General features: G+C 36.7%; 1 protein-coding gene across 9 annotated transcripts in view; it reads left to right on the top strand.

Moving 5' to 3' along the window:
- CEP63 (centrosomal protein 63kDa) overlaps positions 1–24,425 on the top strand; it is a 41,131-nt gene that overhangs the window by 955 nt on the left and 15,751 nt on the right. For 5 of the 9 annotated variants that reach the window (XM_005863554.2, XM_005863552.2, XM_014537507.1 and 2 more), the window contains 5 exons: positions 8,178–8,246; positions 9,188–9,365; positions 16,685–16,780; positions 17,599–17,721; positions 20,315–20,428. In XM_005863554.2, coding sequence (XP_005863616.1) covers positions 8,203–8,246; positions 9,188–9,365; positions 16,685–16,780; positions 17,599–17,721; positions 20,315–20,428 — 555 coding nt within the window. In that variant the 5' untranslated portion in view covers positions 8,178–8,202. Of the gene's footprint in view, positions 1–23; positions 129–2,240; positions 2,279–8,177; positions 8,247–9,187; positions 9,366–16,631; positions 16,781–17,598; positions 17,722–20,314; positions 20,429–24,425 lie in introns of those variants that run through there. The other 4 variants (XM_014537504.1, XM_005863555.2, XM_005863547.2 and 1 more) reach the window with 4 other exon arrangements.

The raw sequence follows: 24,425 nt of genomic DNA, 5'->3' as shown, positions 1-24,425 counted from the left end.
GGCCGGGCCGGCGGGGGAGGGGATGGGCGAGCTGCTCCCGAGCCCTGGGCTCCCCCGCACTGACCCTCTTGCCTCGACTGCCCTGTGTGGTTGGTCAGCTTGCTGCTGGCGTTGTTGTGATTCGGCAGGTGATGCCGCTTCGCCTACGGTGGGAGGGTTAGCCATTTAAAACAAGTGGATTCGTTTAAAAACATGAATGTTAGTACAGGAGGGTCTGAAGTGGGGGAACCCTGAACGGTGGATTGCTCCATGCAAATCATGGCTGGGAAGTCAGTGATGACTGAGGGTGTGACGGGGATGGTGCCCTAGGGACACTCTAATAATGAAGATGTCGCAGGTGCCCCTTACAACGTAAGAGAGAAGATGAGTGAGAATTCGGTGACTAGTCTTCATTTTAGTTGCAGTACACTTATTTGCACAAAGTCGTTTTTCTTGAGCCTTACATCTGATTCCTGAAACTTTTAAGTGTTATTTTATTCCTTTTAATAAATCAGTGTTATAGGGAAGGTACCCTATAGTTTCACAGTTCCCCACATGCTTGCACTTAATTTTATAGATAAAAGGAAATCATAACAATCTCAGCTACAAGTTACCTTCAAATAGTAACGTTTAGATTTATGCTGTAGCTTAAAGATGTAGTAAAGTGCATTATTTTATTACGTGGAATGTAGATTTGGAATCTTTAGATTGACTTTTATCCTGACCTTCTTGTCCTTTGTATATTATCAGTGATCAATATAATTTCTATATATAAAAGGCTAATATGCAAAGTGTCCCCTCAGGAGTTCCACCCTGAGACCTGGAGTTCGCTCGCTATGATGTGCACTGACCACCAGGGGGTGGTGCGAAGGAAGGCCCGCTGGCAGCGGGATTGCTGGCCAGGCCTAGGGACCCAACCTGTGCACGAATTTCATGCAGCGGGCCTCTAGTGTCATAATAAAGACAATGTAAAATGTGTTAAAGCTTTATAAACATTGTCACACTCACTGCCCTTTAAAATGTATGTAGATTCAGGTTTTAAAAATTATAATTGTGTATGTCAATTGTACTGATTCCATTTTCCTCCCACTGAAAGGATGACTGCTTGGTCCTTCCTGTTTCCGGTAGTAGAGGTGGCCGATGTAGTCCACTCTCAGAGCTTCCTACTCTAAAAAAAAGGTCAACTTGTTATTGGTTTCAGACACTGAATTTTTTTTTTTTTTTAATGTTAGGGTTGTTTTTTTTTTTTTCTCTCCAAGAGCTAGGCTTATGTTTTTCAGTTTTGCAAAATCACAGTACTGTCATCCACCTATGAAAATTAATAAAAATTCCATAATGTCAGTATTCAGTCTGGGTTCAGATTTCCCCTGTCCCTTAAATGTCTTTTTATAATTAACTTGTTTGGGTCAAAAATCCCATGGAGATCCACATGTTGCATTTGATTGATACACCTTTTAAAGCTTTTAAATCTAGCCGTTCCCTTGCCTCCCCTTCCCCTTAACATTCTAGATTTAGCTAATTACATCTGCATTAACATGTACATCTGTTTCCTTTATTGTCGTTAAACTAGTAGATCTAGAATTGTACTGTCCACTATAGTACTCACCAGCCAGCTGTGGCTATTTAAATGAATTAAAATGAAATAAAACCAAAAATTCAGTTCCCTAGTCACATTAGCCACATTTCAAGGACCTGTAGTCACAGGTGCCTTGTGGCTACTGTTTGGTGTAGATAGAAAATGTTTCCATGATTGCAGAAATATCTGTTTAACAGCACTGATCTAGAAGCTTGATCAGATTCAACCTTGATTTTTTTTTTTTTTGGTTGGGGCAGGAAGGGGGGGCACAAGGGAGGAAGCTAGAAGGGGGGGGGAGCAAGGCGATGTCCTATGGTGCAGTGCACTTCCTGTTGCATTAATTATTAGAGAGGCACACAAGGAATTGTCCCTCTTTGTGATGTTAAGATTGAGCAGCATAGTGGGTTCAAGTGTTGTCAGCCCCATCCATTCATCATGAAATTCTCTGTGAGCCTTTCCCTTAAAAGGGAAGTCTTCTCATGGATTTAGATGGCCTACATCCATTATTACATTAGGAGTTTAATGTGGTGATTTTATAATTCTGTCATTCCTTCAGTATTTATTAGCTGGAAATCTTTCATGAAGAACTTTCTCCCACCAGCTATTTGACTACCATCAGTTGTTTGAAACACAACTTGTACAGGAGAGGCAAGAAAAATGCTTAATTCTTTCCCTCTATTTTCAGACTACAGTAATGAGTTGGTGGCCTAACAACCTCCAAAGGTAACCATGAGGGTTTTTGCCTTTTAAAAAAAATCATCATGAACTTAATTGACTTGAATATATTTAAACTGTTTTAACCTAGTGCAGTCATTTTTTATTTTTTGGATGCTCAAATTGTCCTGTCTTTTGGCCAGTGGTGGGCTCTTTAAGTTGGCTCCTGTAGACTTTGATGTGACTCGTGGTCTCTGATAATTTCCTCATTTTCTGGTAAAACATGTTCCTGGCCCATTTATATATTTCTGGCCACCAAGGAGCCTGGTTCCTTTGAGTGGGCGATGGTATTGAGAGACCACAGTCTGGGTGCTAGAGGTACTCTTGCTGCGAGGTTGGTCATTAGTTCTAGGTTTACAGTGGCCAGAGTTAGGAAATACATTTTTAAAAGAGATATATACAGAATTCACACTGATATTTCCAATTTAATTTTATAGGTTTTTCCTGTATTTTATTTTATATTTGTATCTTTTCCTCTTTTGCTAAAAATATTGGTACCTAATATCATTAACATAATTACTTTTCTCTTATCCTATATTTTATATATAACTGTTTCAAATTAACATCACCGATTTTATTATCAACAATATGATTCCTGAATAGTGTTCAGGATTTCTTTGCAGTTCTTTTTTATCCTTACTATATATTCCATTTTTTTTGGATATATATACAGTGCAATTATTGCATTTTGAAAACATGAAACAATTTGGTATATTGTTAGGCTGTCAACCTGATATCTAGTTGGTAAGTTGGTTTATTTAATTTTGTTTTCAGTTTTTCAATCTTGCTTTTTCCCCATTTGGATTTGTTTTATTATATGTAAACCATTAACATAGTTCCTATAAAAGAGGTACCTGTAAAACAAAGTACATCCCTCTTTTCTCCACCTGACTCCCTTTTTCATAGGTATCATATTTACTAGTTTTGGGTTTATCTGTTCCTATAAACAAATGCATCACACACACACACACACACCCTTCTAAGATAAAAGGTGGTTTTCACATATACTGTTTTTATCTTGCCTTTTTTTTTTTTTTTTACCTAATAATATATGCCTTGTAGAGCCCTCCACAGAAGTATGTAGAGATTGTTACCCCTTTTTACAGCTTCATAGTATTTTATTGGTGGATGAATATTCAAATACTTCCCTGTTGATAGACATTTGTGTTTTTTCCGACTATTGCAAGTAGTTGTGCAATGTATATTCTTGTGCATATGTGACTTCGTATTTTTGCCAATGTGTCTTTGGGATAGTTTCCTAGGAGTGGCATTTTTTGATCAAAGGGTAATAAATGCATGTATATTGGTTTTAGGTATTGCCAAAATCTCTATAGTAGTTGTACCACTTTATATTCCTACATGCAATGTACATGGGTGCTTATCTTCCCATACCTCATGAGTGTGTATTGTCAAACTTTTACTTTTTGGTTACTGTAATACAAAAGAAATGCTAATTCAATGTAGTTTAAATTTGGTGAGCAAGGTCAAGCATCTTTTCATATGTTTAAGGTCATTAGTCTTCTGCCCATTTTTCTATAGATTTCTTCCTCTTCCCCCCATTTTAGGTTCTCTGTATATTTGAATAATTAAGCCTTTATGATAAAACTTTCAAATACTGTTGTCATTTGTCTTTTAACTTTGCTTATGGCATTTTTCCCATGAAAAAAATGTATTTTTTAAACACCATATTTTTATTGATTTCAGAGAAGAAGGGAGAGGGAGAGATAGAAACATCAGTGATGAGAGAGGATCATTGATTGGCTGCCTCCTGCACCCTGTTTACTGAAGATTGAGCCTGCAATCCAGACATGTGCCCTTGACTGGAATTGAACCTGGGACCCTTCAGTCCACAGGCTAACACTCTATCCACTGAGCCAAACCGGCCAGGGCAAAATGTATTTTTATTTACTCAGATTTCTCAGTCTTTCCTCTTATTCTTTCTGGATTTTGAGTCACAGTGTAAACAGTGTTTTACACTTTTATTTTGGAAAATTTCTTTGATACTTTATCTGCTGATTCCCCCCGTGCAGCCCCCACCTCCCCCCGAATCCCCACCTTAAGTTTAATAAGTAGGGACCTTTCTGGGCAGTGGTAAATTATAAATTATTGATTTTTTTTGGAGCAGCCATAATATATCTGACAGAGCCATCCATCTTTATAATCATAGTAACACCAAGGCAGGTAAGGGACAGAGCATTATATCCATCTTTAAATGAGAGTTGATGGGTAGACATGTCCCTTCTTTTAGTACACATTTATTTATAATTCCACCCAGAGCTTTTTTCTTCCTGTGTCCCGTTTTGTAAATAATTTTATCTTGGCCATATACTCTAGATATTTTTCCTGATCTGTAAAATGAAGAGGTTAAATTGGAGGTCTCAGATCCTTTCTAGCTCTTAAATTCCCAGAAATATGTTAATGAATTTCAAGGATTTGCCCATTATCAGTTATCCTATTTGGATTATTCCCCTTAAGATTAAAAGTGAAAGTCTGCTTTCCAGACTTGGTGAAAAAGCTTGTATTTCCTTTAATCATGCTATTCCAGATTTCACTGATTTAAAACAGCTTTGATTTCAAAGGATAGTTTTAATTAATAACTTTTGTTTGTTGATGTCTTGCTATAAATGTAGAAATGACTAAGATTGCCGTGCAATAATTGTAGAGCTATACAGTTTCCATTGAACCACATTAGCATTTTATGTTAGTGGCCAAGAGTGGCAGATTACCAAACAGTAATTACTTAAATTTGTATTTAATATTATGAACAAAAAATAGTTAACTTTACATAATTATCACATGGCACAGGCAAAGTAGAAAGCAAAGTGACATAGTGCCTAGAGTTGAATGAGTGCCAGATTGGTCAGGAAAGGAAGTAGTGATATAGCTGTGAGAAACTGAAATGAGAAAAGTCCTCAGAAAATCTAAATCCTTGCTGTTTACCTGATCCTAAGGAATGAGAATAGATGGTGTTGACTGCTACTCAAGCAGATTGGTGAGGGTATTGTTAAAGAAACATAATTATACGTTAGTAAGATTATTTTACACGGAGAATGCTGCTGCTCCCCCTCACAACCTACCCCCACCTTTAAAAAGAAGGATCTCTTTGTCTTAGACCCGTGGTCGGCAAACTGCGACTCGCGAGCCACATACGGCTTTTTGGCCCCTTGAGTGTGGCTCTTCCTAAGCCTTAGGAGTACCCTAATTAAGTTAATAACAATGTAGCTACCTATATAGTTTGAGTTTAAAAATTTGGCTCTCAAAAGAATTTCAATCGTTGTACTGTTGATATTTGGCTCTGTTGACTAATGAGTTTGCTGACCACTGTCTTAGACCATTATTTTGAATTCTGAAATAGCACTTTTCCTCCTCATGTGGACTATTTTCACTATTGTGCTACTGCCACCTGGTGGCCATGATAATGATGTCATACTTAGTTTATATTTTTTCCTGTATTCAACTTTTTGATTTTGTTTATTGCCAAGAAGACTCTATTGAACCAAAAGAAGATATGAAGGTATTTTAAGATCTGGAATACTGTAAAATACATAATATTGTACATTGGCTGAGACTCAGCAGTCACACTGCCTATGTTTGAATCCTAGGACTATAATTTGTAGTTTACCAGTCAAGTTATTTAACCCTCGAGGTCTCAGTTTCATCAGAGTAATAGTATCTGTCTTTTATGAGTGTTGTGAAGAATTAGATAATATATACAAGGCAAAAACAGTTGAGTACATACGTGTTGACTTTTTGCTATTATAAATATTGCTAATTATAAAGTAATGTCACCCAGAAAATATATCAATGTATTTATATTACTAAATGTGTATTATTAATATATATATTACTAAGTATATTAATGTTTAAGAATAGCATGACCTAACTAAATGTAATTTTACTAATGATAATTTTGAGTAATAGCACTTTCCTACATATTTAATAAATAACCATGTCTAGTTATCAGGAGGAAGCTAGTTACCCAGAACATTTAACTGGCTACTAGAATCCCATGGAAAAGCTGGAAGAAACCTTGGAGATTATAGTTCAGAGTCCTCATTTTACAGATGCAAAAACTGAAGTCCAGGGACACAGCTAGATAGTTGCAGAGCAGGATTGCATCCTGGGTCTTCATCTGCATGGAACTGGGTGAAGCCTGCCCTGCCTCTCAGTTCCCTAGAGTGGGAATCTGGGCTGTGTGGTAATTGGACCATATCATGGTTTGAAAGAAAGTAGAGTAGAACATGAAAACCTTTCTCTCTAGGTTTTTATTTTGTCTAATGAAGGACAAGCCAACTAGAAAAAATGCTCTCTGTCGTATTTATTTATGAATAGTTTAACACTCCTGATAGAACTTTAGAAGTAGATGCAAATAACACAGTGGCCGTATTTTCCACTTTTGTCATTCTCCTCTGTGCTTTCAGGAGAATTCCTCTGACTCTACATTTTCATTCTGGGGAAAGAACATTTTTGGTCATTTTTTTTCTTTCCATACAGGACTATTAATTCCTTGAAAAGGGCCATATCTTTCATCACTATATATCTAGTGGTTAATGCACCATTGAATTATTTGTTGAATGAAAGAATCCTTAGAGAAATAGAATTTTTAAACAGGGTATTAGGACAAAGAGGCAAAACCTCCACACCACAATATTTCGGAATTAACTAAAGCAGCGGTTCTCAACCTATGGGTCGAGACCCCTTTGGCGGTCGAACAACCCTTTCACAGGTGTCGCCGAAGACCATCCTGCATATCAGATATTTACATTACGATTCATAACAGTAGCAACATTACAGTTATGAAGTAGCAACGAAAATAATTTTATGTTTGGGTCACAACATGAGGAACTGTATTTAAAGGGCCAGAAGATTGAGAACCAATGAACTAAAAGATTAACTCAGGACTGAGTCTTTGAAGGTTTAAGAAAAAAGCATTATTTCAGGAGTGAGAAGTGATTTGCCATGACTAATATTTTGAAGATTTGTGATAGTAGGGAAAAACCTACAAGAGGTATTACTAATCATGGGCACTTCTGAAATTAAGGGCGGTCTTTCCTCTCTCCTCATCTTTCTTTATGGTATCTTTCTCTTTCTATGACAGTCTCTTCTGTTTCCCTTCCCTTCTTTCTCTACCCGGCCCTTCTCTAGTTCTCCAGCTATGACCACTTTGCATAGGGGGATGGGTAAAAGGGAGGGGAACTGACGTAAGTTCAGCCCAAAGCATCTAGCACATGCCCTGTTGAAATGCTACACTAAGCTCTGGAGCTGCAGAGATGAATAACATTGGCTTTCTGTCCTTGCGGGATGGACCGTAAGGAAAAGGATGTATTCCACTGTGAAGAACCTGTTAAGGACTAGGAAGGATGAAGTGTGGAGGAGGGCGGCTTTCAGGGGAGGGATGGTCTTCTAGGAAGCGGCCAGGGTTTGTCCTCCTGAGGTTGAGGAGGCTATCCTGTGATGGACCAGGGAGTTCAAGCTCAGGGCATTGAACCTGTTGATAATATCTCAAAAAACAACACCCCCCCAAGCTACACCTTTTCTCTTGCCGTGTGTGACCCCTAATTTCTTATGCATGGGGGTTTATGTCAGTGTCCCTCTGCTTCCAGCATCCCACCTCCACCTCCACCTCTGGCCCACCCTTACGTTAGGAAGTAGGCATACAACAATGAGGCATTTGATTTCAGGCATGCAGGGAGAGTGTCAACTGCAGCTAGATCCCTTTAAATCATTTTGTTTTAGTCTGAATGTATTTTGTCCTAATATTTTTGGAAGTTATATGCCCCTACAGTCATCGTAAGAAGCACTGCATTTTCTCATTGCTATTTGTATGCGTTCATTCACATTCTTGTCAGTTGGAATGTTAGAACTTAAAAAATGAATTTTCTCCTGACTGATATTTTTCCTTTTCCAGTTGCCAAAACAAAGGGGATTTGGCGATGGAGGCTTTGTTGGAAGGAATACAAAATAGGGGGCATGATGGGTAAGTTTGCTTTTGACCTTAAGTGTCTCACTGAATTTAAGCAGCGTATTTGAGTGCTGCCTCTGACCATTTTGTGCTTTGGATACAGAAGCAAAAGCGTTGAACCAAAGCTAAGCTGATTTGTGTTGTTTGTGAAGAGCGTCTCTCTGGGATGTTGGCCTCATCACAGCCGTGTGAAGCTGGACGCTTGCCTTCATCCCTCTTTAAATTTTCTACTCTTAAAAAGCAAAAGTAGAAGTACAGAGGTTTTGTGACACTAAGAGCAATGTTTTTTAAAAAAGTATTTAAGCCTTAGTAGTTGTGGCTCTCTCTGACCACTCTTGGAAGCCTTTTTACATCCCTTACATCTGTGTCCACTTCTGTCTCCAACTCTGAAATATCTGGCGTCTCCTGAAACTTTGCAGGACATCAGTAAGTTTACGATAATCAGATAGGTTGCAGCAGGTTTCTAATAAAGTGGGAAAAATAATTGAAATAAGTCTGACTCAAGGACGACTTTCTTGAAACAGCTCTTAAAATTGTATTATCATTTTCCCAATAGCCTAGTTGCTTCCAAAGCTTTTTATTTTGACTAGCTGAGACTGTGACATAAGCTGGCCGGGATTCTTCCTGAAAGCTCCCCTAAAATATTACAGAAGTGCTAGTTGTTGGTTGTCAAAGTCTAACTTACAAGCTAGACTCAAAACATCAATTTTGTGTTTGACCCCAAAACTTAGGCTTTAGGTTGGCTGTTAGAGGAAGATAAAATATTTTGGGGGATAAGTCACCACCTTAATATGAACATTAAAAGGAAAAGCTCAGAAGTCCTGTTCTTTGCTTCTGATAATTTATTTATTGGCATTGTTTCCCCCCAGGTAGGTTTATATCTGCTATATTTTTGCATCTGAAAGATGAAAAGCCACTCTGACATGTCTGTGTTAAGGGTCTGTTCTTACTTATAGGGGATTTTTGACATCCTGTGAAGCAGAACTGCAGGAGCTCATGAAACAGATTGACATAATGGTGGCTCATAAAAAGTCTGAATGGGAAGGGCAGACACATGCTTTAGAAACGTGCTTGGACATCCGTGAGCAGGAACTTAAGTCTCTTAGGAGTCAGTTGGATATGAAACACAAAGAGGTAAAGCAGTTGATTTATTCCTCTTTTTGATATTTTGACATTAAAGATATTTCTTAAATATTTGTTGAAGAAAGCATTTTTGTGTCTTTAGTTTCTATGTTGTCTTGTAATTTTAGAAGAAAAATTCATTGTGAAAATGCCCAAAAATATTAATATTTATTTCAATGGTCTTGTTACTTTGGTCACATATAATAAATACATATATAACTTCTTTATGAAAATGTGAATTGTGTCACATGATCTTTGTATAACCTCCATCCTATATGTCTGTATTAACATTCACTGAATTTAGTGAACATTGTTTATGGTCTTACTGTATGCCTAGCTTGAAAAAGTAAGCCCAGAATTCAATAATTTGCCTCTTTTGATTAGATCTAAAACAAAATTCAGAAAACCCTTTTTTTAAAAAATTATATTTGCCCCTGTTCAAAATTAGGGGAAAAGAAAGAACAAAAGAAAATAAAAATTACTCGAAATCTCACCACCCACAGTTTTTGGTGATTTGGGGGAAAAGTTTAATATTTGCTGTTAGCTGGTACAGTAAAAGTACACTCACTATTGGAAGGGAAGCAGAAAGCATTTATATAAGTGCAAGAATTGCCTCTGAATTTCTGGCATGGATGGCAATCTCAGAAGGATTAGAAGAGTTGTAGAGAAACATTGGTCCCAAGCCCCACTCTGTGTATATATATCTCCAAGTCATTTATTGTGGTATAAACCCATGAAAGAAATTCCTGTGTGTGTGATTATGAGAACATTTAGTCACTTTGAGGCTGTTTGAACTTAATTCTGTAGCTTAGTTTGGATGTCAAAGGCATTATTGCTATTTTTTAATACCGTAAAGAGAAATTATAGGTTCCATGTTAAGAATTTGAAGATCACAGGTTTGTCCTGGCACATAAAAGAAATTTAGAATTGTAGCTGTCTGGTCAATTTGCCGCTTCATTGAATGGGCTGCTGAAAGTAGATTAATTTTCTAGAACTAAAGTGCTTTTACCAAACACTAGTAATGGGAATCTGTTCCATAGTTTGTCTGTGAAATTGTGTTGAGCCCTGGCCAGTGGCTCAATTGGTTAGAGCATTGTCACATACCCAGAAGGCTTCGGGTTGGATTTCTGGTCAGGACACATACCTAGGTTGCAGATTTGATCCATGCAGTAGGCAACAGATAGATGTTTCTCTCATGTTGATGTTTCTTTCTCCCTCCTTCCCCCACCCCCCTCTCTCTCAAAAGAAAAAAAAAAATCAATAAACATATCCTCAGGTGAGAATTAAAAATAAATTGTGTTGGTAATACCATGTTCATATTCTACTTTGAAGAGTAAATGACATAAGAACTAGAAAATAGGGCCGCAGGTTTTTTCATTTGTATTTGTTTGCCAGCTTAGAAGCAGTTAGTCCTGAGGTATAAACCATTGCTGCTCAGGTAATGGGCCCATGATGAAATCAAAATCTTGCAGCAGAATGTCAACCAGTGCATTGCGCCCTTCACTTCATAGAAGGTTTTGCTATAGAAAAATGTCAGTTGCACTAAACCGTGTGTTTGGTGACACAGTTGATTTACATTCTGCCTCAAGCTCCTGGTACCTGCTGGATTGCTGTTGTGACTAGCACCAGCCCGTCTGCAGGTCATATGTGGAGGAGTACTAGTATAAACAGCCCGTTTTGTAAGTGGATGCTTTATGACTTCTGATTATACTGTTGGGACTGGGTTGGTTTTCACGGACATTCTGCTGCTGTTGCCTTCTCATGCCCCACAGAGCAGGTAGACTTCATGAAATGAGTAAGGAATTTGGAGTCCTGGCTCTGCCTCTTTTCAGCTGATTGGCCTTGAACAAATAATTTGACTTCTCTGAGCCTGTTTCTTCATGTGTAAAATTAGGATGAAAACCCTAAGTCCCAGTGTTGTTGTGAAGATTGAGTTACTGTTTAAGAAAGCACTTTGAAAACTATAAATTGTATCTAGAATCAGTTATTTCAGCTCTTTTGTCACCCATGATGACGGTTTCAGACCTTGGCTCCCATTTCTCTACCTATGCCGTCCCTCACTCTCAGCATTTAACCTTTTTTTTCCCCACCTTTTCTTTTAAGAAATTTAAATATTTTGAGTGCCCACTATGAGCCAGACCCTGGTACATAAATAAAATTAAACAATATTTTTTCATTTAATATTTATATTTGCCATCTATAATAAATACAAAAAAAAAGATTCTACAAGGCTCATAGAGGAAAACAGAAATTATCTGTCCAACCCCCTGAACCTGGGATTTCTGCTTCTCTGAAGCAATCATTTCAATACCTTTAACTCTTTCTTTTGTATTCTCCCCATGTTTCTAAGTAACATTTTATACTCACATATCCTAGTTTTCAGGCTTAGCTATTTATCTAATGACTTTCTACTATGAAAATTAAGGGTTTTTCTTTCTTCCATGCAGTTTCCACTTCCTCATCCTGCCAGGATCGTATGTCTTAATTTTTGGTTAAGCTCAGTATTCAATATTTACGTCATGAAGATGGTAAATATTATTCACAGCTGAGTCAGATAGCATAATGATAATTAAACTACTTCTTGTATAATTTTTTGTTTTCTGGGAATTAATAATTGTCTCATTTTCATTTGCTTTTTAAAAATGAACCTATCATTGATTCTTCCCAAATTCTCTGATACAAATGTAAGTCTTAGTGTTTTCAGGCATGCAGGTAAAGTATTTTCTTTCTTTTTGAGCTTGCCATTCTCAAATATAATTAAGTGACTCTCTAGACTAGCAGTATAGCTTCATCTTGGAAACTCTCTTCACTATTATTCTGGAGCTTTTATACATTTATTTCCTCATTTTGGTAGAACATACTTTTATATATCTGAAGATATCTTTATTCTCTTTTCACATCTGATTGAAAGTTTGATTGGCTGTAGAATTCTGCTTGAGAAGTAAATTTCACTCGGGATGTTTTTAGTTAAATGTGAATCTTTCAGACTTGAACATTTGATAATGGCAGACTAGGCAATTTGGGCCAGTTCACCTTCTGAGGACAAGTATGTTAGATTAAAAAAAAACAAACTGCTTGAAGTAGAGTGCTCACAAGATAGTGAAGGCCAGGTCTAGGCTGGGCTAGAGGTCCACAGAGGTGAGTTCCAGGGTTTGAGGCAATTATTAGCTGAAACTAGAGAAGGCAGTCGAGAGGATAGAGACTGAATCGGTTTTTAAAATAATTTCAAGGGGTTAGGAAAATAAAGGATTTGATGTCTAAGGTGGCTCTGAATCCTTCCTCATTTTCAGTCGGAAACCTGAAAGGAGTAAGGATGGGCCAGATGTAGAACAGGTCCTCTTCAAACTGCTACCAAAGTGCAGACATTTAACTCTCTGTCCCAGCATCTTCCCGTACACCTAGAGGTTGCTGGTTCAATTTCGGGTCAGGACACCTACCTGGTTTTGGATTCGGTCCCTGGTTGGAGCATGTATGGAAGGCAACCAGTTGATGTTTATCTTTCCCTCTCCATCTCGCCCTTCTTCTTTCTAAGCGTGTCCTCTGGTGAGGGTTAAAAAAATCTCTGAATTAGTTTAAGATGATCCTAGAGTGCTACTGTCCCCCCAGGCAGCGCGGAGTGTTCGGGCTTCTAGGAACCTGGAAAAAAACAAACTTACATTTTCTCCAAAGGAAAGGAAAATCACCATTCTGGGTCTTGAATTATTTCTTCAAATAAGTTTGCAAATATAATGCTTGATAACCATTGAGATAGTAACCTCAGACATATAAGAAGACAAGACAACAACAATTTTAAAAAGGAGGGGCAATAAATTATAGAAACTGACCCAAGACAAATCTAGATATGGGTACTATTATGCTTAGACTTTACAGTAGTTATATGTACTGTGTTCAGAGAGACAGAAGATTAGACCAAGCAATTGAAAGAATTGGAAACTAAAAACAACCACAATGAGTATTGAGAAATAGAATAATTGAAACCAAGGTCTTAATTAGTAAACTGGAAGATGGCTCAAGAGAAAATGTTTAGAATACAGAGTAGACAAAATGATAGCAAATATAGAAGAGAAAGTAAATGAAAGAGGATACAGTGAAAAGGTCTAGTATGACTGCTTTTGGAATCTCTGAAGGAGAAAAAAGAGGGAATGGGCAGAAGCAATATTTGAAGATAAATTGGCTGAGGTTTTGCCAAAAGTGAGGAAGAACTTGTATTTAAGAAATCCAATAATCTCAAGCAAAATATATAAGAAATATTTACCTAGATTGAAAACTAAAGACAAAGTAGAAATCTGAAAAACAAAGAAAAAAATAAAACCAAAAAGATTATCTACCAAGATAAAAAGACATTATCTACAAACAGTTCCTAACAGTTGACTTGTCAGCTAGAACAGTGAAAGCCAGAAGACAATAGAATGTTATCTACAAAGAAATGACTTGTTTTCCCTGCCAAACCAGAAATCTATACCCAGAATAAAAATGAAAGGAAGATATTTTCAAATCAACAAAAATTGAGAGAACTTGTCACTGACAGACCTGCACCAAGGAAATACTAAAGAATGTTCTTCAGGCAGAGGGAAAGTGACCCCAGATGGAAGCTTAAGAGATTAAGGAAGAAATGAAAGGAAACAGTAAATATGTGGGTAAAGCTAAGTGAATATTGACTGATATAACAACAATAACCTTTTCAGTTAAACATATGTAGGATTATGATGGCATTTAAGTCAGGTTTGGGATAAATGGAATTAAAGTATTTCTATAGTCCTTGGGTTGCCTGGGAATTGGTAAATCTACTAATTAACATTAGATTTGTTCAATCATAGACACATGTTTTAATCTTGAGAGAACCATTAAAAATACACATTAACATGTTAACAGAGTATAGATCTTCCAAGCTATAGGAGAAAAATGAAATGATAAGACGTTATCAGTTCCAAAGAAGGCAAGAAAGGAGAGAAAAAGGAACATAGAGTTTATTAAGTACAAATAACACTCAAGATATAGATTTAAATCTGAATAGGTCCATTCAGTGTAAATGCACTAAATGGCCCAATAAGAAGATAAAAATTGTCCAACTGGATGAAAATAATTAAACTCCAGAGTTGAAAGTAAAAGGTAAAATAAAAATATATTTCATGTAAACACTTTGAATAGAAATATTATGTAGGTATATTCATATTAGAAAAAGTATACTTGAAGTAGAAGCAATGAACATTACTCAGGTGAAGAGAAATCCTTCATAATTATAAAGTACGAAATTTCAGTACATATAACTGCAGCAGACATTCTTTGTGGCCAGTACCACATCTTCTTTGCCTCCTGATTTCATCTTGGCTATTATGCAGCTCCTGTGCACTGCCAGCATCTCACTACACTGGGCTTCTCTCTCTGGAGCCTTGGAAAGCTGCTCAGGTGAACCTTGGAAGTGTGGGGATGTTAACACTCACAGGGCAACTTTTAAGCAGTGGAGGAACTGGAATCTGCATAAATTCTCCAGCTTACCATCCTTTAGATAGAGGGACAATTCTGAAACACGTTCTGTCTGGTTCCCTGGTGAGTTCCCAAGTGTGATTTAGCCGCAGCTGCTGAACTGCAGAAATCCACTCACTAACACACCTCTTTATTCCTTCCCTGGGTCTCCCTTTACATTTCCTCACTGTGCTACCTGGGATCACTTCCAATTACTTGCCCCGAAGCCCAAGTCTCAGGCTATGTTTTGGGGGGAACTCAAACTAAGACAGAAAATCCCCCCACAAACCCCCCACTAAATTTGTAAGTATCTAATAAAACAGTCTTAAAAGAAATTTCTTTCACTTTCCTTTATCTGTATGCAAAAAGACGCAGAACTACAAGGAGAAATAGAATAAGTGACAGTTGTAGCTGGGGATTTTAACCTGCTTTTCTTAGTAACTGATGGAATAAGAGACAAACATCAGTAAGGATATAGACTTGGCCTAAGTTATACATACAGAACATTGCACAAGAGGACTGTGGAGTACACGTTCTTTTCTAACACAAACAGAACTCTTTCCAAAACTGACCATTTTCTGGGCCGGAAAGTAAGTCTCAACACACAGAGTATGGTCTCCGAACATAGTGGAAACAAGTTAGAAGGAAATACCTAAAAGTTAAAAATCCTTTGAAATATATTTATAAATGTTTTTCTCAGTTTATTGGCTTTTTAACTTTAATGGGGTTTTAAAAAATATAGAAGTTTTGCATGTTTACATAGTCAAATCTATTCTTTTTAAATGACTCAGTTTTAAGCTCAGAAAGTTTTGTCCTACCCCAGCAATCCAGTAAATATTCACTTAGATCTTTATTAAAGAGTAGTTTTATCTTTTCTATTTTATTAGCTACATTTAATCATTCTTCCAGTTTGAACTTCAGAACACCTTTTTCAAGTTAAAAAAAAATCCTAGAGTTTTTTCATTGGAATTGCATTAACTTTTTGTTATTATAAAAATTTTTTCTTTTCTCTTTTTTTATACTGAAGTATAATTGAGCTATAATGTTATATTAGTTTCAGGTGTACAATGTAATGATTCAATATTTGTATAAATTGCAAAACAATCACTGCAATAAGTCTGCTTAATCTCACCATCATACATAGTAACAATTTTTTTTTTGTGATGAGAACTTTTAAGATTTTTAAAAAAATTACCATTCTATATCGTATTTGAAATTACTCCTGATCCTCATTCTTCCTCTCCATCCTCACTTAGATGAAATTCTAATTGGAAGAGAGGTCAAGAAACATTGATGGATATTGATGGGGGTGATGGCTGGGCATGAACTAGCTGTGGTGGGTACCAAACCATTTGAAATGGGTTAGGATAATGTCCTTGCTCTGGTTTGTAGAACTGATTTCTCTGAACTGGGATACATGGTAAAGCAGGTGCAAGTCTCCAACTATCTTTTCTGTCTGACATTACAATTTTGCATTTTGATTTAGAGAACTTATTCTTGATGTCTCAGATTTTTTGTTTGTTCAATATTCTTAGTTTCCAAGGCTCTTATAACTTTGTATCTCTTAATTTTTTTATGTATTTTTTTTTCTTTTAATGAAAAGGGTTAGGGAGAATAAATCAGACAGTGAGAGCAAGTTTTCATCTAAACCTAGAAATAGAACAGAACAGTTGTTTTCAATTTTTCTTGGCAGTGTTATGGATCATTAAGTAATTAGATACTTGACTTAACTGAGAAGTGGGGTAATATCATATACAATTGAGAATTTGTGTTTGCAAATAAGTACAAAGGTTATTTTCTATTTTTATGTTTCAGGGATATTGTTTCAATGCTAATAATGAACAATGCTACCACCTGTCTACTTGTAGGTTGGAATGTTGCGTCAACAGGTAGAAGAAAATGAAAAAGTCAAGCAGGAGATGGCCATGGACTATAAGCAGGAGTTAAAGAAACTACAAGAAGAAGTGAGATTTGATTCTGTTAGGAGTTGTATCATTTTGTCTCTTTAACCTTGATAATTTTGTTAACAGGCTAGTTTTACTTTGTAAAGTGGAAAGTATATATTTCATGGGAGGAACGGGGGCGGGAATTGATTTCTCTGTTCTTAAGTCCAGGCAAAGAATCTTGTCTAATTATATGTTTGATACAACCTAGAACAGAGATTCTAAAATGTGTTTCTCAGTTGAGTACCTAAAAGAAATAGAGCTATTTTTGTATAATACTGTGACATATTGATACCAAAAACATACTAAATATTATTTTTGAGTTAAATCAGTTACTAGATTTTAAGTAATGGAGGATCTGATGCATTCAGAAGCATTTTGGGATAAATAAGAGAAGTAAAAAAATTCTGTTAACTCAATTTTATTCTTCAGATTGGAAAAAAATTACTTTTACTTAATTCCAAAATACTTCTCTCCTGCTTACTATCAGTGTCCCACAGAAGAATGGCTCAAGAGCCACAGCCTCGCTGCTTTTACTCGGAGGTGGGATGAGTTGTGGGGCTGTTAAGTACAAGGCTTTTGTAATAACAATTAAAGTTTTGTTAAGAGAAATATTTTCCCTTTATTCTGTCTTTGGCTCAATGTATTTCTTCTCTAGTGTTTATGTTTTCTATGTAGATTTGAGTTGTTTTGTATTTTAATTTGCAAAGCAAACATGCTCTTAATCTACTTTCAGTAGTACTACTTAGTGCTATTCTTGCTTTCACAATACCAATTTGTTCCACCACCACTGTTTACAAATTCTTAAATTTTAAGTCTAGAAATAACTGTGTCTACAGTTAGGCAGACTGAAGAGAAGTTATGAAAAACTACAGAAAAAGCAAATAAGGGACTTCAGAGGCAATACCAATAATCACAGGGAAGATCGATCTGAAATTGAGAGGTTAACCGGAAAAATAGAGGTACGTTCACAGTAATAATTTCTTCTTAGTGATTGTCAGCCTTCTTGGAGTAAAGTGCTGTTTCTAGTAGCATTGGTTTCTGAAATCAATTTTCTACCATTTCCAGGATTGCTGCCAAGCTATTTCAAGGTCGGGGGTGATCTATACATCCTATCATCATATGGTTCCCTGTGGTTGACGGGGTTACTAGCTACCAGTAATTCTCCACAGGGCAGTACCACCTTTCAAGGGCATTTGGGACTGTATGCAGACATTGTTTTGGTTGCCAAAATGACTGGGAGTGAAACTAATATTTAGGGGACAGGGACCAGGGACACTAAACATGCTGGGAGCTGTTCCATAAAGGAAGGATTGCTATACCCAAAATGCTAATACTGGGAATCATTGACCATCAGTTACTAGCAGTCTTTGGTGGGCAGTGTCCTTGTCTTTCTTACTGATGGGAGTAGGGGCTTAGTAAATGTTGAAAACACACAGCTCTTCTGTACAGAGTACTCTGCATATCAGATTGTTTACCCTCAGTTCCATTTAGATAGAGTAAGCCATTTACCTCCCTCTTTGCCGACTTCATTGTATATTGTATGGAGTCCCTGAAGTCCTTAAGGGACGTGGTGAGCTAACATTGCCAAGAGTAGATGAAGGAGCAGCACGGGGCTGACACTCTTTCCCCTGGAATCTGCCATCCCCCTCCTCTGCCCCTGCCATTGGTTCTCTAGTGCACCTAGGAACCACCCAGGGCCCTCTTCAGGCTCCCAGAGATGCTGATCCAGTAGTATGGCACAGGACCGAGGAATCTGCATATTAACCAGCTTCCCTAGCTGATTCTAATGTGAGAAACATTGATCAACATCTTTGTATGATTACTTACAATGTTTCTACTCAGAGCAACCTATTAAATGACAATGGCCAATGTATTATTACTACCTAGAATTGCAGTTTCTGTTCAATATTCTTCTACATCTCAATATTTTTATACATTTGAAGAGCTTAGAATCTGAGGACTACAGAGATACTGTTTCCTCTCCGGCCTTCTGCGTGAAATCTGGGCTCCCCCGCTCCCAAGTTCCTCATTACTACTTCCTGACCAATCTCTTTTCTTTCTACCTCAAAAACCACATCTTCGATTTTCATGTCATCAGCCTATATCACCGACCAATGTACATACAACCACAGTAGTCATACAATGAATGTATTGTCTATTGCTCTCACATTGAGTGGGTCTGGGATTTTTGTTTGTTTGTTTTGTTAGCTATTGTATCCCTAACACCTGGAACTATACCTGGCATATATGATTGAATGAATGAATGAATGAGCAATGATCTGACGGTTAACAATAATTACCCCAAGCTAGTATGAGACTTCTGGAGGACAGTAACAGAAAGACTGAGTTTTTATTCCCTTTGATTTGCCCTGTTTTCATAAATATTGGGCTCATTTTCTTGATCATGTAACTCAAAGTTACTATTGATCTATCGTTAACTTTAAACTGTTTGCTTTGGGTTATCATATCTGTTAAAATTTGGTACAGATTTCTCTTTTTTTAAAAAAAATATTTTTTTATTAATTTTTTTACAGAGAGGAAGGGAGAGGGATAGAGAGTTAGAAACATCGATGAGAGAGAAACATCGATCAGCTGCCTCCTGCACACCCACTACTGGGGATGTGCCCGCAAGCAAGGTACATGCCCTTGACCGGAATCGAACCTGGGACCCTTCAGTCTGCAGGCCGACGCTCTATCCACTGAGCCAAACCGATCAGGGCCAGATTTCTCTTGTTATTCAAGTCTGTGCAGTTGTTCTGTTGAGATAGTAAAAATTTGTATTTGAAAGGATATTGTGTTATCTGGATCTGTTTGGTTCCTGAGTTTTTGATACTGAGAAATAAGAATTGGGCTACCAAAGGACTTACCTGGAAATTTATTTGAATCTGTTCAATTCTGGGTTTGGATATCAAGACTTTGGATAGCGCCCTGGCTGGGTAGCTCAGTTGGTTGGAACATCATCCCATACTCCAAAAGGTTGTGGGTTCAATTCCCAGTCAGGGCACATACCTAAGTTGTGGTTCCATCCCAGACAGGGGTGAGTATGGGAGGCAGCTGATCAATGTTTCTTTCTCACACCGATGTTTCTCTCTCTCTCCCTCTCACCCTCTCTTTCTAAAAATCAATTAAAAAATATCCTCAGGTGAGGATTAAAAAAAAAGAGAATTTGGCTAGCAAGGGATATCTGTAATCATATTTTGAAATTTTAGTTATCTTAGCATCAGTTTTCTGAAAAGTCACTAAAAAATTATAACTGCCTTTAGGTGGCAGCAAATCTATGAAAATCTCCATGAACCAGTATTAGCCTCTGTGTTTCATTCTCTTCACCATTAGGGTGTTAAATTTAGAAAGACAGATATCCAGACACACAGTATGTAAGGAATTCAGTATTACTCTACAGTCCTATCAGCTAAGTGAGTAATGGGGCTCCTGCTGTGGGGAAAGGTGCATGTGTACCCAGGGATGTGGGGGAAAATTAAAGGAAAAGTGAGTCTGGGAGGTATGACAGCAAGGGGAAGCACTTAGAAGTTAAGTACTTAATTGCCTCTTCAGGAATTTCGTCAAAAATCATTGGACTGGGAGAAGCAACGTTTGATTTATCAGCAACAGGTATCGTCTCTGGAGGCTCAAAGGAAAGCTCTGGCTGAACAATCAGAGATCATTCAGGTAGGATGTAGGCATTTTAAAAGAATTCGAGGCAGAGAGGTTTTGATTAAATTAGAACTGGCTTGATGTAATTCGCGTGTGCTTACCCACATCCACTGTGTCCTCATGCCCACTTGCTCCTTTGCCTTCTTCCCTGGCTTCCTTTCCCCCACTCATGCTCTCTCTCTTGCTCTCTTACTCTCTCAACTTCTTGCATTCTCAGTCTCGCTCTACTCTCACATTCATGTTCGTTCTCCTAATCTTGGTCTCCACCCCTCTCCCTCCACTTTTCTCTTTCTGCCCCTGTTCTCTGTCTTTGTGTCTCTGGCTTACTTGTTCTGGCTGTCGCTGGCTGTGTTTTGCTCTGACTCTGGTAGCTGGGGTACTTTGGCTGAGGTACCTCAGCTGGGAGCTTCAGCAAGTCTCCCTGTGAATACAAGTGCTAAGTATTCACACTGCATTGGTGTGCACACTCATAACAAGCAGAATCTTTGTGGCAACAGAAACACTTTTTAGAACACTGGTACAAACTGTTTTTTAATGAAGAGCTAATGGCTTAAGCAAAACCAAAATATAGCCACCAATTTAGGAATATTTCTTTTTGGGACAATTTCAGTTTGTTTGCTTTTTCAATTAAGAACTAAGAAAATAATGGGAAACATTAAAGGAAATGAATATTTGTGACCATCTATTATATGCTAGACACTATCCAATGCCTCTTCTAGATGCAGTTCTCTAGAATATATAGTTTTATGTTACCTGTTTTATATGATAATCTGTCGAGATTGGTAATTATCTGTTTTATACAAGGAGGGAATAGACTGAATAAGAGAACTGGAAGGAAGCTTTTTTAAAAAAATAAAAAATAATCTGCTTATTCTCTGCTTCAAGTCTCAGTAATTTTTTTTTAATATATGTATTTTTTTTTATTGAGGAAGGGAGAGGGAGGGAGAAACATCGATGTGAGAGAGCATAACATCAATTGCTGCCTCCTGCATGCCTCCTACTGGGGATATTGCCTGAAACCTGTGCCTGTGCCCTTGACTGGGATGGGATGAGAATCAACTGGCAACCTCCTGGTGCATGGGACAACGTCCAACTGAGCCATACTGACTCGGGCAATATATTGGCCTTTGACTATCCCCCTGAAGTATCAGCCTGCCAATAAACTACCACCGATGGCTCTGCTGTGAGTATCTCCATTGAGAATGGCAGGAGGGACTCACAGCAACCTCAGGGAAGAAATTTATTTTCAAAGCTGCAGTAAGCTACATAACCAGAATGGGCCAATAAAATCCTGGATGTCTAGATCTGAGTTTTTTGACCTGAACTAAAGTGCTAAACAAATACACATAAGATATCGTTATATTCTAATTGTAGCCTTCAGGTTGGCAAAAAAGAAAATTGAGCTTTTGATAGTTGTCAATTATTCATCTATAGAATGTACTTATTATTGACTGCAGACCCTTTATTTTCAAATTACTATTGTGATTACTCTGCATAATTAAAACTTTATTGTCAGTAAAAATGAGATTTTTATGTACCAAAATTCAGCGAGGGCTAGAATAATAGGCCTTTTTAAAAAGCCAACATTTGTTTTCTAAGGGTATTTGAATTATTCTTCTGATACTTTTATTTAAGTTAAAACATGTTACTTATATTTCTCTTTCTCCCTTAGCAAACCAACCAAATGAAATCTTTCTGTGATTCAGTATGTAGCAGAGCTGTATGGTCCTCATTTAAGAAAAACAAACTTTTAAATAAACTTCTGTATACCATTATCCAGCATTAATAGTTCTCATTCTGCCAATTTAAAAAAATTTTTGGTAAAAAGCACGTTAAAATTTGCCATCTTAACTATTTTAAAGAGTATATAGTACAGAAATGTTAACTACATGCAGATTGTTGAGTAACAGATCTCTAGAACTTTTCAACTTGCAAAAAACTAAGATTCTGTACCCATTGAACAACTCATTTGCTACTCTTGTTTCAGCCTTCCCTACTTTTATTTCTGGCTGGAATATTACAAAGTTTGTAACAGACATTGTCTTTTTTTTTGGCTTTATTATTATTTTTTATCTTTAATTTCTTTATTGGTTAAGGTATTACAAATGTGTCCTCATCCCCCCATTAACCCCCAACCTCTTTTTTCCCACCCTCCCCTACTTTCCCTCTGGGGATTGATAGTCTGATCGCTGTTTCTCTGTCTTTGGATCTGTCCCTGTTCATCAGTCTATGTTGTTCTCTATATTCCACAAATGAGTGAGATCATGTGGTATTTATCTTTTTCTGACTGGCTTATTTCACTTAGCATAATGCTCTCCAGTTCCATCCATGCTGCAACAGACATTGTCTTATTTCCCAACAAAAATAATTTAAAAAATCATGCTTTTAGTATACCAGTATCACATTAGTAGAATAAATAATAACTTCTTATGTAATTTAATATCCGGTGTGTTCAGATTTCTGCAGCTGTCTTTTTACAGTTCTATGCTCAAATTGGAATCCAGTAAAAGTTGACACATTGCATTTTGTTCATTTGTGAGTCGCTTTGAACAATGAGATAGAAAATCTGGGAAATTAGATAATTAGATATCAACATATTTCCCCCCAATTTAAAAAAATTCTTGATGTAAACTTTTTTATTATGTTTCTTAACATTTAAAAGTGGAGCTCAGAATACCTTCTCACACTTTGAGTTATATATTTGCTTGAGTTCTTTTCTTTTAGTCAGCTATTAAAATTACATAATACATGTTCATTTTAGAAATACAAGAAAATGTAGATGAAAAGAGAATTAAATAAAGTTAGCTATAATTCCATCCTTTAGAGGTTTACTGTGGTTAATATTTTGGAGTTAATTTCTTCAAACCTTTCCTATGCTTATATGCAGTGTACATTGCATTCATACACATTTGGTAGAAAAACATGTGCATGTATCACAAGAGAGGAATAGTTGCAAACTTTAAAATTTACCAAGAATGGCAAAATGGTAATTGTTGAAGATAGGTGATGAAATACATAGGAGTTCATCATCTTATTCTCTGTATTTGTACTTTGAAAATTTTTTATAAGACATAACTTTAAAACATAGAGTGCTTACTCTGTGACAGACTCTATGCTAAGCTCTTTATAATACAGTATTTTATTTTCACAAGTTGAAAAGTTTTCTTTTTTAAATATGACATGTCAACAAGTGTGTGGTCTTAATGATTGCATAGAAGTTCAGTCTGCCATTAAATGTACTATAATTTATGTAACCAATCCCTTGTTGCAGACATTTAGTTTTTTACTTTTCCACTCTTGTAAATAGTGATTGTTGGGAGAACATCCTTATATAAATATTTAGGAGTACATGTTTACTTATTTTCTTAGGAAATGGCCCTAGAAGTGAAATTGCTGCATCAGAGTAGTTGTACATTCTTAAAGATTTTAACATATATTGTCAAAGTGCTCTCAAAGATGTATTGATACAGACTTTCACCAGCAATATTTAAGAATGTCCATTTTCTCACACTTTTCAATATTAGACACTATTACTTCTTTTAATTTTCCCTACTTTTAGGCTTGTCTTTGCCAGTCTGTTGGATAAAAAACAATGGTGTCCGATTATTCATTTTAATTTGTATTTCTTTAATTATGCATGAGATTGAACATTTTTTCATCTGCTTATGGCCATTTCCATTCTTTTGTAAATTGTGTCCTTTGCTCATTTTTCTTTTGGGATATTTCTGTTGTCTTAGTCTTTACCTCTTTATATAAACTTTAGAATCAGTTTGTTGATATCCATAAAGTAACTTGATGGGACTTGATTGAATCCACAGTTCACATTGAGAAGAACTGACATCCAGACGATATTGAGTCTTCCTATCCGTGAACATGGCATACCTTCCTATTTATTTATGAAATCACATCTTCTTTGATTTCATTCATCAGTTTTATAGTTTTTCTCTATAGACCTTGTACATATTTTGTTAGATTTATACTTACTATTTAATTTTTAGGTGTTCATATAAAT

Source organism: Myotis brandtii, unplaced genomic scaffold (assembly GCF_000412655.1).
Source record: "Myotis brandtii unplaced genomic scaffold, ASM41265v1 scaffold18, whole genome shotgun sequence".
NCBI lineage: Eukaryota > Metazoa > Chordata > Mammalia > Chiroptera > Vespertilionidae > Myotis > Myotis brandtii.
This window is presented reverse-complemented; position numbering and strand designations above follow the sequence as displayed.